General features: G+C 42.5%; 1 protein-coding gene across 3 annotated transcripts in view; it reads right to left on the reverse strand.

The window, feature by feature from the left end:
• Positions 1 to 2228: 2228 nt before the first annotated feature.
• LOC124133314 (serine/arginine repetitive matrix protein 1-like) overlaps positions 2229 to 18522 on the reverse strand; it is a 33627-nt gene continuing 17333 nt past the window's right edge. Inside the window, exons 2-6 of one of the 3 annotated variants that reach the window (XM_048401184.1) lie at positions 10098 to 10244; positions 5547 to 5798; positions 4248 to 4437; positions 2495 to 2823; positions 2229 to 2362 (exon numbers count right to left, since the gene is read on the reverse strand). In XM_048401184.1, the coding sequence (XP_048257141.1) occupies positions 2313 to 2362; positions 2495 to 2823; positions 4248 to 4437; positions 5547 to 5798; positions 10098 to 10131 (855 nt within the window). In that variant the 5' untranslated portion in view covers positions 10132 to 10244 and the 3' untranslated portion in view covers positions 2229 to 2312. Of the gene's footprint in view, positions 2363 to 2494; positions 2824 to 4247; positions 4438 to 5546; positions 5799 to 7156; positions 8018 to 10097; positions 10495 to 18522 lie in introns of those variants that run through there. The other 2 variants (XM_046497671.2, XM_046497672.2) reach the window with 2 other exon arrangements.

Consider the following 18522-nt stretch of genomic DNA (forward strand, 5'->3'; position numbering starts at 1 on the left):
ACACACGGGTATGCACATCGCTATATAAGCGCAATAATCTTGCAGGCACCTCATTTAATCAGCAGGGCTACACGTGACGTCATTGGTACAGCTGTACACCTGGACGTATCCACTCCGTGTTCAAACGTTAGAATAATGTATAGTCAATACTGTAGACGTGAGTGTCCGCACTGTATTCTAGACTTCCAGAATGTTCATTGTCACATGGGACTATGTCGGTGTTTGTTTGTTTGTTTGTTTGTTTGTTTGTTTGTAGTGTAACGCCGCACTCAGCAAAAATTCCAGCTGACATCATGAGCATCGATCCACGCAATTGGGATACGATGACATGCATTAACCAGGAAAGGGAGCCTGACGACCCGATCCCGTCAGCACAGTCGCCTTTAACGGCAAGCATGGGTTGCTGAAGACCTGTTCTACCACGGATCATCACGGGGTCTATTTCAGTGAATTGGAATTCTGCTATTGGAGCATTGATCACTTCGTAACCTGTGTCTTGTGACAAACCTCAAATCTTAATTGCAGATTATGGAAATATGTCAACCATCATGATATCAAGATTGAAGCTCCAAACTTAGGAAAGCCTTGTTTGTTTGTGGCGGTGCGTGTGCACGTGCGTCCGTGTGTGCGTGTGTGCGTGTGTGCGTGTGTGCGTATGTGCCTGTGTGCGTGTGCGTGTTGCATGCGTGTCCATGACGTTGGAATCCGTTGACACGCCATCAAACAGTTTTTGTCATCGAGCTCATTATATCACCCATTGGTTTGTCTTTCCCAAGGTGGCTACTGAATATAACAGGAATATTTGTTTTGCACACATTCTGTCGGTTCTTGAAGTTTAAGTTTAAAAGTCAATGCTAAACACTTTCTAACAACGCATTGTGTGTTCAATGCTAAACAGGACTGGTTTAAATGCACACTACGTTAAACCTCATTTCATCTCACTTCAAGCATGTGAAAAAGTAGGTGTGTTGTATGCGAAAACCTGCCTCAGTCGCTCGTGTGTTTCGTCTATCTAATATACATGTATGTGTAATTCGAAGTGTGCATTGGTGCAATATTGATTTTTAAAGAACAACTGTTAAAGGTGAGGTGATATGGAGTTTAACTTCGCGTTCAAGATTATCGCACTTATATAGCGACGTACATGCACGTGTATGTGTGTGTGTTGCTGCTTGTACAAGCCCGGACTGATGCCGATTTTATAGTGCTAGCTCACTGAGATACCATGCCGCACTGTAACATGGACTTCCCACTCAGAGACAGTATACTGACTCCGAGCCGACCAGTCCTTGTGTTAGCCCTTTCTGCTGAGCGCCAAGCAGGGTAAGTAACTCAGGTCTTTGAATGGCATTTCAAAGTGTTACGCATGAGGAAGATGTCAACTTTCTTTATAACACAACGTTTCGGAGTGCTTACTCTTTCACCAGGTCACCAGGTGATAAAGGAGTAAGCACATACTTGTACTTCGAAACGTTGTGTTCCTCATAATATAGAAGTTGACGTCCGTGAATTCTCTTCCTCAACAAGTACCATATTTTAGCGTCATTTCGTATGACGCGAACGGAGATCGAACCCACGATCTTCCGCTCTCCGGGACGACGCTTTATACTCTAGACCACGGAGGCAGTCTGCAACTGTTCAAGAAACACAGACAAGATATGTTTGGATGAAGTAATTCTTGAGTGAGAATATACTCAGCTACACTGCATATATTTTAGCTCTCTTGGAGCAACCAGAAGTCCACAGCAACCTTTGCGTGTCGTATATGATGGGGTGGTCAGGCTCGGTGACTTCACTGCACACCGCCTCCATGGTCTAGTGGATAGAGCGTCTGCCCGGACAGCGGAAGATTCTGGATTCGAAGCCCGGCATACCACACAACGTTAAAAGATGGCATTTGTTGTTACCCTGCCTGACGTTCGGAATGTAGGAGATTACACAATGACTGGTAGGCTTGGAGTCAGGATACTATGTCTGAATGGGGTATTCGTGTTGAACTGCATCATGGTATCTCAATGGGCATAAACCGGCATTAGTCCGGACTAGTACAAGCATGCACAAGCACGCACGCACGCGCGCGCAAGCAAATCGCTATATATGCATGAATGCGACGGTAAAGCCAATTTCACCTGGGTTCAATTCATTTATTGCGTGATCCACAAGCACTGAAACGCTGGAGACCTACCCAATCCTGCGTCAACACGGGATAAAGAGAAGGAAGATGTTGGTACTATTAAGTCAGATTTATTGAATGCACATTATCATCATATTAAGCAAGTCACACAACGCCGAGTGAGGCTATTTTGAATCTTCTACTCATCATCAGAGTAATCGTCGCCCGAATCATGGCCACGTTTCGCATCTATAAAATGGAAGATACAACTTTATGTTAAACATGAAAATATATGAAACTATATTATTAGAACATTGACACATATGAGGCGCCTTCGACCCTGACTTGGCCACCCGTACGAGCCTTCTACATTCTACTTACTATATCGCTTCTCATCTTCCTTACTGGCATAAACCACAGCTGGTTTATTCTTTGAATCAGCTACGAATGTATTGTCCCTGTTGCCGGACACATCTCTCTTAGATCTTGCCACGTTTCCTTTTGTTGAAGTGGTATTATATGGTTTGCCATTCTGTGAATGATGAGAGTGATACTTGTCGCCTGGTGACCTTGAGGATTCCGGATCATGGGGAGATAATTCTGTAGATGACTTCCTGTTGGTATCGATATTGGGCAAGACTCGGTACGGGTTGAGAGGTTCATTGTTGGGTCCTTCTGTTGTATTCGTCCTCGCTGGCCGGGACGTCGATCTGAAACGATTTTCAGACCAGTTGTCAATTGTTATCGTACAAGAGGAAATTGTACTTTATGTTGATGAACATTAAAATAATAGTACATTCAGCGAATACTTGGCATGACCCCCGTTGTAACAGGCAACGTAATGGATCGATGACTTGAGAGCTGTTTCCTGACTGCGTTGATATTGCTCATAATATTATGACTGGAGTCATGAATAGAGGCCGCCGTGATGCGACGACATATTGCGGTGTTAAATAAAAACAAACCAAAGCAAAACAGAACATACCCTTCGACATAAAAGACACAAAAAAACATGAAAAAATGTAATTATTAAGAGGTCATTTTTCCAGTTTCACATTTTCAGTCAGCTTTTGTTCCGTGGGGAACATTGGGAGGAACAGTTACCTACTATTTTATGAAGACGGATGTAAATCTTTTCGAACATCCTATTTTAGATATATAAGTATTTAATATGTATCATATAAAGGCATGTGTAATAGATGCCATAACCAATTCGATGCACATGATATCACGATCCCATAAATATGCAAGTGTTTGTTTCGTTTTGTTGTTTAACGCGGCACTCAGCAATACTCCAGCTATATGACGGCGGTCTGTAAATAATCGAATCTGGACCAGACAACCCAGTTATTGACATCATGAGCATCGATCTACGTAATTGGAATACGATGACATGCATCAACCTGACCACCCGATCCATTTAGTCGCCTCTGACGGCAAGCATGTGTTGCTCAAGACCTATTCTCTACAATAACAAAACATCTTCAAATTGAGGTTTAACGTAGTGGACATGCAACCAGGCCTGTTTAGCATTGAATACATAATGCCTTGTCGCATATACCAATGCGATCCCCTAGAAGGAACTACCTTCATGTTCCATACAACAATGCGGTGCCTTTTTCTCTATAAACTACTGACGGTTTTTTATCATACTTAGAAACACGTGTCACGGAAACATGATGATAAGCATGACTGTAAGTCATTTGGCACTATATGGTAAATTGGGCGTTTTTCAAGGTACTTCATTGAGTGAAATTACGTCTTATACATTCAGTAGTTTAAAAATGCTATTATATCATAAAATAATTTTACTCCTGTTTCCGTCCAGCATAATACATTTGTGTTCCTAATCTAAGAAATTTACAATACGGAAGAACACTCGGCTAATAAATTCTATTACCCTGAAGCACGTGAGTTAAGATCATTATGACATATTAATAATGGACAAACCAGGGTTTCTACTCATTTGCGTTATGACGTTCAAGAAGGCTTCAAGACTTATATAACATATATCAGTGACAAATATTAACTAGTTTTTCAAACCCTAACAATGTTTAGCTTGACAATGTCTATTCCTAACGTTAGGAAGTTAAAGCCAGACCTTCATTTCTTTAAGAGGTGAAGTCATAGACACCTGTTTTGTGATGGATGTCTCCTTTGTGATGGTTGTCTCCTTGGTGATGGTTGTCTCCTTGGTGATGGTTGTCTCCCTGGTGATGGTTGTCTCCCTGGTGATGGTTGTCTCCTTGGTGAAGACGACTCGTATCCCTCCAGTGGTATCAGTTTAGCCTCCCTGCGCTTTGCTCTTCTCCGCGAGGTTACGTCTGAAAATACGAAACCGAGCCACAAGGCTCTGTAGCTCACTTGAATTTTTCTGGAGGTGAGGTGAAATTGGGTTTAACGTCGCGTCCAAGATTATTGCACTTATAAAGCGACGTGCATGCACGTGTGTGTCTGTGGCTGCTTGTACTAGTCCGGACTGATGCCGATTTATAGTGCTAGCTCACTGAGATACCATGCCGCAGTTTAACATGAATACCCCACTCAGACACAGTATACTGACTCCGAGCCGACCAGTCCTTGTTTTAGCCCCTTAATGTCGAGCGCCAGACAGGGTAACAACAAGTACCATCTTTTAACGTCTTTTGGTATGACGCGGCCGGGGATCGAACCCCGGACCTTCCGCTCTCCGGGCGGACGCTCTACCACAAGACCACGGAGGCGGCAGAATTTTTCTGGAATGTTATATAAGACCAGAAAGGGTAAAGAAGGAAATCCAAAGAACTAACAGAAATACCTGACGACCTTCATCACCACAACATGTCCGCATAGAGAAACCGCCGGCAAAAAGAGAGAGTATAAACTTAAAAACTGGACCTCACCCCAAACCGACAAACGTTATCAAAACGTCACTAGACTGAAAACAGTCGTCGAAAGACTGCAAACGTAAGGCCCAAACACCTTCAAATAACCATTTCTTCTCTGTTTTATTTTAGCCACCATCAAAGATGGGTGTATACCTGGCAGATAACATGCATAAGTGGCTATGTTGAGAGAGGGACAGATTTACGCATTCATCATGATTGCACTGAAACTTTTGGCAGCCAACACAGATATTACAAAACACAGTAAAATACACAGTAAAATATGACATTTGGCACAGCTCATAACAATTGTGTTTAAAATCGAACAGAAAACTTTTCCAAGAAGACACTTTGTTGAAACTAAATACATGCGGATTTGAGTGAGTGAGTGAGTGAGAATGGTTTTACGCCGCTTTTAGCAATATTCCAGCCATATCGGGGCGGGGAACCCCAGAAATGGGCTTCACACAATGTACCCATGTCGGGAATCGAACCCGGGTCTTCGGCGTGACGAGCGAACGCTGTAACCACTAAAATACCATAACGCCACACATGAAATGGCAACGCACCTTCAATTCTCTTATCTAGCCTTTTCCGAGTAGCCATCTTGTTATATGAGTTACAGTAGACTCTCGCTGTCTGGCAGAGAAGCAGAACATTCTCCTTCGATATCTTGCAGTCCTTGACCTTAACAACGTCACGTGCTGACGCGGGGACCGTGAAGGGATCCGGGGTATGCTTTGGGAGGTCAAGGGTCAATTCAGTTGCTTCACTTCCGGCAAGACAGGAAGTGTGGTGTTTCCGGTTAACGAAGGAGAAGTCTGGTTCAAATAAAGAACAAAACAGTCTTATGATGAATAGAATATACATTTGAAACCCAACTTTGTTAACAGAGACTGGTAGTTGGTTGTAACCTGATCATGCCCATCGTTTGAGAAGGAAATAGCATTGTTCCTCCTTCAGTGAGTGAATTTGGAGATTGAGTTACTGCATGCAGCATGGAAGCACGCTGATTTGATATTTCAGGGTTAAATTTAAATGAAAAGAACCAGCAAGTTTGCAGAATATGGCATACCCTACTCTAGCCAAATGGGACTGGATATCTTTTTCAAAATAATATTTCTCTAAAGGACTTCCGTAGGTCTTGTGGTGTCTGATGTTTGCGATGGTTGGTTGGTTTGTTGTTTAACGCCGCACTCAGCAATATTCCAGCTATATGACGGCGGTCTGTAAAATAATCGAGTCTGGACCAGACAATCCAGTGATTGACATCATGAGCATCGATCCACGCAATTGGGATCGATGACATGTATCAACCAAGTCAGCGAGCCTGACCACCCGATCCCGCTAGTCGCCTCTTACGACAAGCATAGTCGCCTTTTACGGCAAGCATGGGTTGCTGAAGAACTATTCTACCCCGGATCTTCACGGGTCTGTTTGCGATGGACGAGTGACACAAAGGCCATGTCACAAGGGACCGCACCCGTGGAGATTCCGGGTAAGAATCGGTCGTAAGAGGCGACTAAATGCTGATCAGGCTTGATACATGTCATCCTGTCCAAATTCCGTATATCGATGCTCATGCTGGCAATCACTGGATTGTCTGGTCAAGACATGCGGGATTGTTGTTTCACGCCGCACTCAGCAATATTCCCGCTATATGACGGGGGTCTGTAAATAATCGAGTCTGGGCCAGACAATCCAGAGATTGACATCATGAGCATCGATCCACGCAATTGGGATACGATGATAGGCATCAACCAAGTCAGAGAGCCTGACCCGATCCCGTTAGTTGCCTCTTACGACAAGCATAGTCGCAAGCGTGGTTGGTGAAGACCTATTCACAGGTCGTCAAGACATATATATATATATATATGTGTGTGTGTGTGTGTGTGTGTGTGTGAGAGAGAGAGAGAGAGAGAGAGAGAGAGAGAGAGAGAGAGAGAGAGAGAGAGAGAGAGAGAGAATGTATGTATACTCGTAAGATATATCAAATGTAATTGTTGTGTTTAATATTTTTGTAAACAAAGTAATTGTGATCTGCCCCAACTATTAGGACTGTTAACCGTCTAGCGCTTCACAGGCTTCTTGCAATGTATGATCCCCAAGGAGCTGGGAATGAAAATCAAATGCACACTGATCCGTTAAATATCATAATCCATAAGGTGCAAGTACATACCTTTATGCCTGTGTGGTAAATCCATGTTGACTACAAAGCTGGAAGGAACGCTGTCACATTTTCCAAGAAGAACACAGTTAAGGAGTTATCTTAAATCTACTCACCGCGGTCACACTTCCTCATACTAAAATACAATATAGAGACCTTAAGTACACAGATATAAACGTGTCAGCCCCGTCTCAAGGACACGGGCGAGAGAGACAGCGTAGTCGAAATCGCGCATTTATTATAGTTTATCTTGAATGTCAAAGGCATTGATAAAGGAGAACAGAGGTCGACGCGATGTTATTTCAAATGTTTAATTTAACTGCAGGACATCAACGTTGGCGTTCAGACGTTTACAGATTGTGATCCTCTGGAGGAGGCTCTGTTGCGTTACCGGGCAGGATACAAAGAACATTCATTTGTCGGGTGATTGTGTCATGAGCTTTGTTCAACATCTGTGTCAAGAAGAATGACTTTTTCAGACATTGATATGCTGGGTCAACAAATATGTGTTTTTTACCACCGGTGGGACAGGATACGATCACCTTTCAGCGATCCCCTGATATCATATTGCTGTGTGCGGCGGTTAAACAACAAACAAACAAACAAAAGAAACAAAAACATAAATAATCAGTAAGAATCTTGAATTCGAATCCACCATCAAGGGCCTGAGCGCACCCAAAGAACGGGTACAATGTAACTGTTTCTTGCTGACATACATTCCGAATAATTGCATTCATTGTGGTAGCGATGTGAAGTTCCTATGTGAATGGCGGAGGTAGCCATGGTAACAAGAGCAGTCACAGATATGTACGTCATGATAATAATATTCTTTTCCTGAATATATAACCGCCTCTTATGTATTTTAAAAATATTCCTCACCTTACATTATAACTTGTCAGCCAATCTCGTGGGCGGGGGGGGGGGGGGGGGGGGGGGGCACGGGTGGCCCAGTCGTCTAAGGCGCCGCGATTCGCTGTGCAGGGTTGCGGCCCTTGGGCATGCCAGAAACCTATGATTGTTGGTTCGAATCCCGGTTCACCCCAATTATGTTTCTAGGTTTGTCAGCACCATACCCGTGCTTGTGGGTTTCACCGAAGTGGTAAAGGTCTGAGACCTGCATCACTTCGGGCTTTCCTCCCACATAAAGCTGACACGCCGTGATATAACTGGAATGCTGTTAAAAGCGGCGTTAAACCCAACTAATTCACTCACTCGTGGGCGGAATATATGGCGCGATGGACCCTGTGTGTGAGGGCTATGTACTCCGAGCCGACAGGTGTACATGTAGGGAACATAAACCCAGGAAAGGGTATAACGAATTTTATCCCCCGAGGAACCGATTGACAAAGAATTTATCTCCGACGCACATTCATACAGGTCCGGAATATAAGTTTGTCCGCAGATTCTAGTAGCAGACGACGTAAACGAAACGAGTTACTTCTTTCTAATGCATTCGGATAAACATCGGTTCATTTGAACTACGAGATATGCGAGTTACCAAGGCTGTGTTCCGATTGATTTCTCAGCGGGCTGCACGAGCGGTACACATGAAGAACAATTGCCCGCTCCTTAAGCAGTCATAAGGTGGTATTTTAATATAAGGTGAGATAAGTAGCGGTGTGTAAATCATGAAGACGTCAAGAATGTAAATTACTGCTCTTTGAGTGACCACGAGGACTGGTTCCATTTAAGAAAGGTTACATTATAACGAAAGTTAAGGTACTTATCTTGGAGTTGATACTGCTCCATATTTTAGAAATGTCCCATGGTAACGAAAGTTAAGGTACTATCTTGGAGTTGATACTGCTCCATATTAAAGAAATGTTCCATGATAACGAGGGCGGTCGGGTAGCCTTGTTGTTAAAGCGTTCGCTCGTCACGCAGAAGACCCGGGTTCGATTCCCGACATGGGTACAATGTGTGAAGCCCTTTTCGGGTGTCCCCGCCCTGATATTGCTGGAATATTCCTCACTAACACTCCATGGTAACGAAAATTAAGGCTCTTATCCTTGTGTTAATACTGCTCCATCAATAATTAAAATAAAAGCGACAGTCCCCTTTCCATATTCATGCGAAGTCTCTGCCAAAAGCAGAGTCGATTGTACAATTCCGACTTTATCATAAACATGTGTTTATAAATCACTATCAAATGGTTATGATACCAGGTTTTCGCGAAAAGATGAGCGCAAGAAATGTCCCATGGTAACGAGTGAGTGAGTATGGTTTTACGCCGCTTTTAGCAATATTCCAGCAATATCAGGGCGGGGGACACCGGAAATGGGCTTCACACATTGTACCCATGTCGGGAATCGAACCCAGGTCTTCGGCGTGACGAGCGAACGCTTTAACCACTAGGCTACCCGACCGCCCCCCATGGTAACGAAAGTTAAGGTACTATCTTTGTGTTCATACGGATCCACAACTGTGTCAGATTTAAACATATGACTGAAATTGGCAGATATAAAATGCATCATACCATTTAAGGCTGTGTCATTACTGTAACATAGTGTCATTGAAGATGAACTTCATGTTTTGTTTGTTTGTAAGAAGTAATTACTTGATTAAGGTCCTTAAACAAGGAACCCTACTGCACCTCACACTTTACAAACCTAACGAAGTCAGAGAAATGTGAATTATTCATCATATAAGCTTGTTTCAACAGCGTTAAAATAAGAAATTGTGGCATTTTTCTCTTTGAGAGTTAACCTATTGTAATATTCTCAAGGAGGTAAAGTTTTGCATTATTGTACTTTGGACCAGTGGCCATATACTGAAAAAACTGGCGTCTATCTCTCAGAAATTGAAGGTGGATAAAATACAAGTAACCGAATGGATCATACTTCGTTGTCAGATCGTATCAATGATACCTGATTGATTTAAAACCTCTTACAAACAGATATTAAGAAAAGTAATTACAACAGATACACAACCAGGAGACGAAATGGAAGGTTACCTTTATGTACAGGGATACCCTTCTGTGACGTCATGGCCCTTTATGGTACCTAGGGCAAGTCGCAAACCGAGCCAGAGTCTCGAACCAACACGTCCTGTCGTTTCAGGAAGCCAAACTCTCACATCTCTAAATGTCTCCCGCGTCAGCCTACACAACAGGAAGTGTGTCAGGGGAATTGATGTCATATTCTATTACACACAGAGATATGAAGCAGAGTACAAAATCCAATAGCAAAAGATCAATATCATATTTAATTCACATAGAATCGAAGTCAGCCCTGTATTAAGTCAACCATATACAAGTGAGTTCAATAGCTACAGAATCCTCGTGTTTGTATTAAACAACAGACAAATATTCCGTGAATAGATTCCGAGAGGGGAAGGACTTGGCATTGGTGGCTGAAACAATCCAATATCCAATATAGGCTGAAATACTAATGGGTTTCAAATTCAATTGAAAAATAAATTCTGTGAATTGTGAATCAATTCCGGAGCCAAGAATGGTTATACAATTTATATAACCGTTATTTTATATTTTACGCTAAGAAAAATCGTTTCCGTAGATAATCGAATCAGATTAGTTTCTGGCGTTGAGGTTTTACATGAGCATTATAGATTAAATAAAAAACGAAACCCAGTCAACCAATTTACCTCATCCCTAGCAACGAGTGAGTGAGTCAATTAATTTACTTCATCCCTAGCAACCAAAGTGTAAGTGAATGGTGTTTAAGGCCGCGGTCAGCAATATTTGAGGTATATCATGGCGACATTTATATAATCAGATTAAACCTGGTAACAGAAAGCATGTACGAATTACAGGGCGGTCGGGTAGCCTAGTGTTTAAAGCGTTCGCTCGTCACGCCTTAGACCCGGGTTCGATTCCCCACATGGGAACAATGTGTAAAGCCCATCCCAGGTGTAGCCCGCAGAAACAGTGCTCACTCACAAAAACAACGATGCAAATTGTCTGGGTACGATGACATACCATCAGCTAGATCATACATTGTGACAATCCGCTTCTCATTTCAGTCGGGCCGCCCACTTGGTCTAGTGGTACAGCGTCCGTCCGGAGAGCGGAGGGTACGGGGTTCGATCCCCTGCCCATATCAAAAGATGGTACTTGTTGTACCCCTGTCTGGCGCTCGGCATTGAGGAGATAAAACAAGGACTGGTCGGCTCGGAGTCAGTATACTGTGTCTGAGTGGGGTATTCATGTTAAACTGCGGCATGGTATCTCAGGGGGCTAGCACTATAAAATCGGCATCAGTCTGGACTAGTACAAGCAGCTACAAACACACACACACACACACACACACACACACACACACACACACACTATGATCTTTAACGTGACGTTAAACCTAACTTCACCTCGCCTCACCTCAGATGTTTCAATTGTTTTGTCTTGTGCTTAGTCTCTGACGGTCAGAGATTCAGTCATGGTTACGACTCGCTGGGCCTGCTTCAAAGCGACGTAAACTCTCATGAGAGAAGAGGAACCCGGAGCGTTTCTGAAGAGGAGTCAGAAGCCGTGAAACCCAGCGTGGTGAAACGCGTGTCATGCCCAGCTGATTCCACAAATTATTCTCTTATAAGACATGCCAACTGTATTGCACATGTGACACCTGGCGAGTCATCCGTAACCAGTGTATTGTATCAACATTTTCCTTAGTGATGGCAGTTGAAGGTCTGATCTTGAAACTTCACCACATGAACTCCTGGGCGGTCGGGTAGCCTAGTGGTTAAAGCGTTCGCTCGTCACGCCAAAGACCAGGTTTCGACTCCCGACATGGGTACAATGTGTGAAGCCCATTTCTGGTGTTTCCCGCCGTGATATTGCTGGAATATTGCTAAAAAGCGGCGTTAAACCATACTCACTCACTCCACCTCTTCACAGTGACAAAGGAAGGACCATCATCCTCTTAAGTTGTCACCATGTCCGCAAGCTGTTACAGTTAACCCTTTCAATTAAATACTTGATGAAATTGTGGTAGCCAATTTTGTTCATTGTCCTCACCTGGGAATACCTAGTCACGTTGATGCCTGCAGGAATGTGCTTCCTGGTTCTGTACTTGGTCTAACTCAGTATGTAAGCATGGGCAGTGTTGTGCTTAACATATGCAAACATTTAAGGGCGTACTATACATCCTACGTACGTTTCGGTCAGCTCTCGTATCCCCAGGGTCGGTGGAGTGGCCTTGTGGTTAAAGCGTTAGCTCGTCACGCCGAAGGGTTCGATTCTCCGCATAGGTACAATGTGTGAACCCAATGAAGACCGTGTTGCCAAAACATAACCTTCAAATCGAATTTGTATCACGAGCAAAAAATAATCTATACTGAGTTAGAGATACAAAAGATGGCGATAGTGGCGTGGCTTTTGAAACGGGGCTATGTTGGCGAGTGAGTGAATGAGTGAGTTGGGTTTAACGCCGCTTTTAACAGTATTACAGTTATATCGCGGCGTGTCAGCTTAATGTGGGAGGAAAGCCCGAAGTCATGTAGGTCTCAGACGTTTACCACTTCGGTAAAACCCACGAGCATGGGTAAGGTGCTGACAAACCTAGAAACATAATCGGGGCGAACCGGGATTCGAACCCACAACTATAGGTTTCTGGCGTGCCCAAGGGATGCAACTCTGCACAGCGAATCGCATCGCCTTAGAAGACTGGGCCACCAATGCCCCTCTATGTTGGCGAATAAGTCCAGGGTATTATCATAATAGAACGGACATACCCTGGATAAATCGAGGATGTTCTTGACGGGGTTAAAATACCGTGCCATCCCACCAACAACAACCTTAAGCATATTGGACACAATATGATCCTTCCATGACGTAGAAGGATCAAATCCTTGGAGACATATCTCAGAAGACGGCATCAGAGTGGATTGTTATGCCTGAAGTAACACGGAGCACATGGCACACAGGTGGTGTAATGACGACAACAATAGTGGGTCTTCTCCTTAGGGGAATCCGTTCTCGGTAACCCAATGTGTATGTCCGTTCTATTATGATAAATACCGTTTGCAACCATAGCGTCCTTTCGGGGGAGACGTCACTGTCGCCGGCTCACTGATCACTAACTTAGCACCATATCTGTTTACTGGGTGTCACACAGTACGATTATCAGATTACAAAGAATGACTGTTAATCATCACGATTAATCATGAGTTACGAGTAGCACATGTCAGTCAGTGTGTTTCTATCTAACTATCTACAATCCAACCACCAACCCATCCATCCATCCATCCACCAACCCATCCAACCATCCACCAACCCATCTATCCATCATCCAACCATTCACCAATCCATCCATCCATCCATCCACCAACCCATCTATCCATCATCCAACCATTCACCAATCCATCCATCAACCCATCCATCCACCAACCCATCCAACCATCCACTAACCCATCTATCCATCATCCAACCATTCACCAACCCATCCAACCATCCACCAACCCATCCATCCATCCACCAACCCATCCAACCATCCACCAACCCATCTATCCATCATCCAACCATTCACCAACCCATCCAACCATCCACCAACCCATCCATCCATCCATCCATCCATCCACCAACCCATCCAACCATCCACCAACCCATCTATCCATCATCCAACCATTCACCAATCCATCCATCAATCCATCTAACCCTCTCCCTGGTGAACCAGTCATGCTTAAACACACAAACACATTATATATCTGTTTAGTATTTCTTCTTTAACATGCACCATTGAGTATAGGAAATCATTCCACAAAGTTCATCACTTTATACCTAGATGTTTCTTGAAATCCACATTCTTTCCACTACCCTGCAGCCCTGTCTGCAAGAACCTAACCTACTGGGCCATTCAGATGACTCCTTATACGTCGTATACACATGGTAAACCGTTCAATAACCATTATCAAGTACGTCTCAGACAATATTTATTGAGCAGTGCTCATGAACTGAGGTATTCTCGAGGCATGACATGTTATGGTTCAACAGTATTGATTTAAGTACGTAAGAGGCTAAACTCTATAGATCGTGTGTAACATGATGGCTACAAGTGCATCGATTAATGGGGCGCTTGTTTTAGCTCCATTTTAACTGATATTATAAGCAAGCCGACGAAGCCTTCCACCAGTCACATTTTATGACCCTATGCGACAATGCAAGATTTTGGGCGCCGTTTCACAAAGCGATCGTAGAGCTACGACTATCATAACTCCCATGATTAACATATACGTATAACAACGAAATCTATGCAGCCTGAACATGGGAATATTCTGGGATACATTAGCAAAACGTTGGTTTGTACAAGATGTCGTAAACGCGGACATGGTATTCCAAACCAGGGTATTCTACATACATGTACTTGTCGGTAAACCAGGCGTATAGCGTGCACGTGAACATTGGTTCGTTGTGTCTATATGTGCTTGTTTGTTTGTTTGTTTGTTTGGGGGACGAGCGTGGGTTGATGAAAACCACTTTTAACCTGGATCTTCACTCGGGACAAGCAATGGTTGCTGAAGATCAATTAGAACTCGGTTCTTTCACAGAAAAAAATATGAAACTTGATTGGTAAACAAGTGAAGCCTTTTTGTTAATACCGCTCCATTACACATAATACATAATGCAATTTATACATCAGTAAAAGTTAAATGTAACAAATGAATTATACATGCCAAGCTAGATGTGTATGTATAATAAACATAATCAGTTTTTAATATGAAGTTTTGCATACAATCTAATGTTTGGATTTGAATTTCCGTATAGCACTGATTGTAAAGAGTAACCATGTTGGTAAAAATATACTTCATTTCGAAGAACATTGTAATTTGTACACACACAAAGAGAAATGTAAAGCTTATAAAGTGATATGCACAGGAACAAATTTTAGTGTTCAAAATATGTCTAGTATATTCCAAAATTGTATTGTAGCTGGTTTAAATGAATCTGCATGAGTTTTTGTTTTACACTTCACTGTTTGAGTATTAGCTTTATTCATTAAAGGGCAAGTTCACACGAAAATAAACCTATTTTTTCTTGTACTTTTTCATCATGAAAAGAATTTACTTAGTAGTTTCAGAGGGAAAACAATAAAATATCACTAGTATCTAATTTATTTTATCAGTTAAATCAGTTAATATTGTTCACATTAACCAAGAGTTCTATTTCCATAATAAAAACACCATGGCTTATGCCCCTTGCAATATGACGTCATTCGTGCCAGTTGATAAAAGAATGACGTCATAAGACTTTATTAGACCCGTTTCACGTAGTGTGTGATTCTATCTTCTCAGATGCGCAGGCTATTGTTTTGTTCAGTGCCGTATGTTCAAAATACAACGCTAAGCACAATTACTCTAAAATTATTTCGTTTTCCAAAATCGCAACTGAGAAATCAACAATGCATGGATAACGAACTGTAAGATTCGCGATGATGGTTGGAAGGGTCTGTTGTCTGAATTGCGCTTATTTGTTCATTTGTGTTGCATATATTGACTCTTGGCTGATCTGAAATGGATGGTGTACGATCCTTATATGGAAACGGGCTAAAGGGACAACACTCTCATGAAGACCCCGCTGACTGCTGTTTTTTGTGATCGAACGAAGCGCTTCATGGCACTGTTTTCATCAGCTGATGAAAGTCAACAAATACAACTTTCATCCTTATATTGACAGATATATAAACCGTAACAAACCAATCCATCAAACATCAAACTTTAATTATTTAAAGCGAACTATATCAACGCGGAGATTCGTGACGTCATCCGTCCAAACATTCCATTTGGAAATATAATACACAAACACAAACACAGATATCCAAATCTGCTTGCCGTAAAATGCGACTGCGCTTGTCGTAAGGGGCGACTAACGGGATCGAGTGGTCAGGCTTGCTGACTTGGTCATTGGATTGTCTGGTCAATACTCGATTATTTACAGACCGCCGTCATATAGCTTGAATATTGTTGAGTGCGGCGTTATACAACAAACAAGCAAGCATATAGTCAAAGTTAAAGTATGTGAGTGAGTGAGTGAGTATGGTTTTACGCCGATTTTAGCAATATTCCAGCAATATCACGGCGGGGGACACCAGAAATGGGCTTCACACATTGTACCCATGTCGCGAATCGAACCCGGGTCTTCGGCGTGACGAGCGAACGCTTTAACCACTAGGCTACCCGACCGCCCCTTAAAGTATGTGAGATGCCATAACCTTAGCGCTACGAAAATTTTGTGGAACGGACGCCTGAATTCTAACGGTGGACCGTTGTATGGTATTAATTTCATACATTTCAACATTTGACGTGTTTGAAGTATTATTCTGTAAAACTCAATTGGATTATGCCGTGGATCGTGTAGGTGTCAGCCTATTCACACTCAACAGTATAATTTTAAAAACGTTATAATTGGCAAGTAATATATAAACTACTAAACTCGCTCCCGTGTAAAACCAAGTTTATGAAACTCGTGAATAACTCGTGACCCGATAATGAAAACGTTAAAATTAAACTCAAGTCTACTTGCATGTCAGTGACAGCTTCGAACGAAGGGCAAGGTCACCATCGGAATAGGAAAGACAGCTGTGATCTACTCACAGCGTTATACGCTAGGGAAAGTTATTGTTCGCATTTTGGATGTTCTTGGCCACAAAATCAGAAGTCAGGTACACTTCCACGGAGTTTTTAAATGATTTGTATCGGAATATTATGTTCACTTTGAGTGATCTGGTCGTGCAGTCGTGTATGTTTATTCATGAACAAATACCGATCACGAAACAATGCCACAAAACACGCTTCGAAGGGGACACTATTGGCACAACCAGAGCATTCAACGTAAGTCCAAATATATATCCAGATAGTTAAAACTGACTTCATTTCACCACGCTTATCCTTTTATGTTAAATCAAATTGAAAGTCAAGAAATGGGTTGGGTGCGTCACGCTCATAGGAACCCTCGATCTATCGATCGGTAGTAGTACATGGCAAATGGATATAGCTCGATTATATAATGTCTGTAGTAGCTCTGTGCATAACTAATACGAATGTAAAGCGAAGTTAATGCGTGTGACTATCTTCTTTGGTTTAGTAAAGTGTGTGTAAATGTCTCTCGCTTTCATGAGATTGCTTCAGTTCTGCATTGTAGTTGCAAATAGAATGACGTATCGCGGTTTTTTATGAATGAAAAAAGTAGTTCCGACTCTTCATGTCTGTCAGATCTCCGTCCGCTTTAACGAGGTCATTTACTTTGACAGGTGTCAAATGGTCATCGATGTTTGTTAACGAACGACGCAGACGTAGTTTTGGGTTTTACTGTAAAAGGAAAATCATGTGAAATAAATGAAAAAATAATAATGTGAAGTCATGTTGTTGATATGAAACTGTTTCTTGTTTAAAATATCTCGAATCAGTGAGATTGTAGCACGTAAAACAATTGAATAAATGGCGTGGAGTTGTGAATGAAGGAATGAGAGAAAAATAGTCCCGTTGTCCAATAAAAATGTATCTTTGTTTAACTGACCAATCAGCTTCGAGAATCAGTAATGCCACACTGCAAATATAAAAAAAGGTATCACACTGCATATTTCCGCCCATATGGGTTTTGTTTGTTTGTTGTTTAACGCTGCACTCAGCAATATTCCAGCTAAATGATGGTGGTCTGTAAATAATCGAGTCTGGACCAGACAATCCAGTGATGGGCATGAGCATCGATCCACACAATTGGGATAGATAATATGCATCTACCAAGTCAACGAGCCTGACCACCCGATCTCGTTAGTCACCTCTTACGACGGGCATAGTCACCTTTTACGGCAGGCATGGGTTGCTGAAGATTTATTCTACCCCGGATCTTCACGGGTGTTATGAAGTGGGGCGTCACAACTGGAGCTGAAACATTAGAAACATATTCAATAAATGAAGTGGTACATCACAACAGGACCTGAAACATTAGAGACCAGCTAATATGAAGTGGTGCGTCACAACTGGACCTGAAACATTAGAGGACAACTCTTTATATGAAGTGGTGTATCACGACTGGACCTGAAACATTGGAGACCAACTAATATTAAGTGGTGCGTCACAACTGGACCTTAAACATTAGATACCAACTCATTATATGAAGTGGCGCGTCACAATCGGAGCTGAAACATAACAGACCAACTCATTATCTGAAGTGGCGCATGACAACTGCAGTTGAAACAACTCATTATATGAAGTGGTGTACGCAACTGGAGATGAAACATATGAGAAAAACTCAACACATGAAGTGGCGCGTCACAGTTGGAGATACAACACTGGAGACCTTATTATCACATGAAGTGGCCCGTTACAACTGGAGCTGAAATATAAGATACCAACTCATTATATGAAGCGGCGCCATGTCTGAGCTAGATCTAAAACATTAAAAGACTAAGTCGTCGTTACTGGAGGTGGTA

The sequence above is a fragment of the Haliotis rufescens genome, unplaced genomic scaffold (genome assembly GCF_023055435.1).
Source record: "Haliotis rufescens isolate VD_foot unplaced genomic scaffold, xgHalRufe1.0.p SCAF_21, whole genome shotgun sequence".
NCBI classification, from domain to species: domain Eukaryota; kingdom Metazoa; phylum Mollusca; class Gastropoda; order Lepetellida; family Haliotidae; genus Haliotis; species Haliotis rufescens.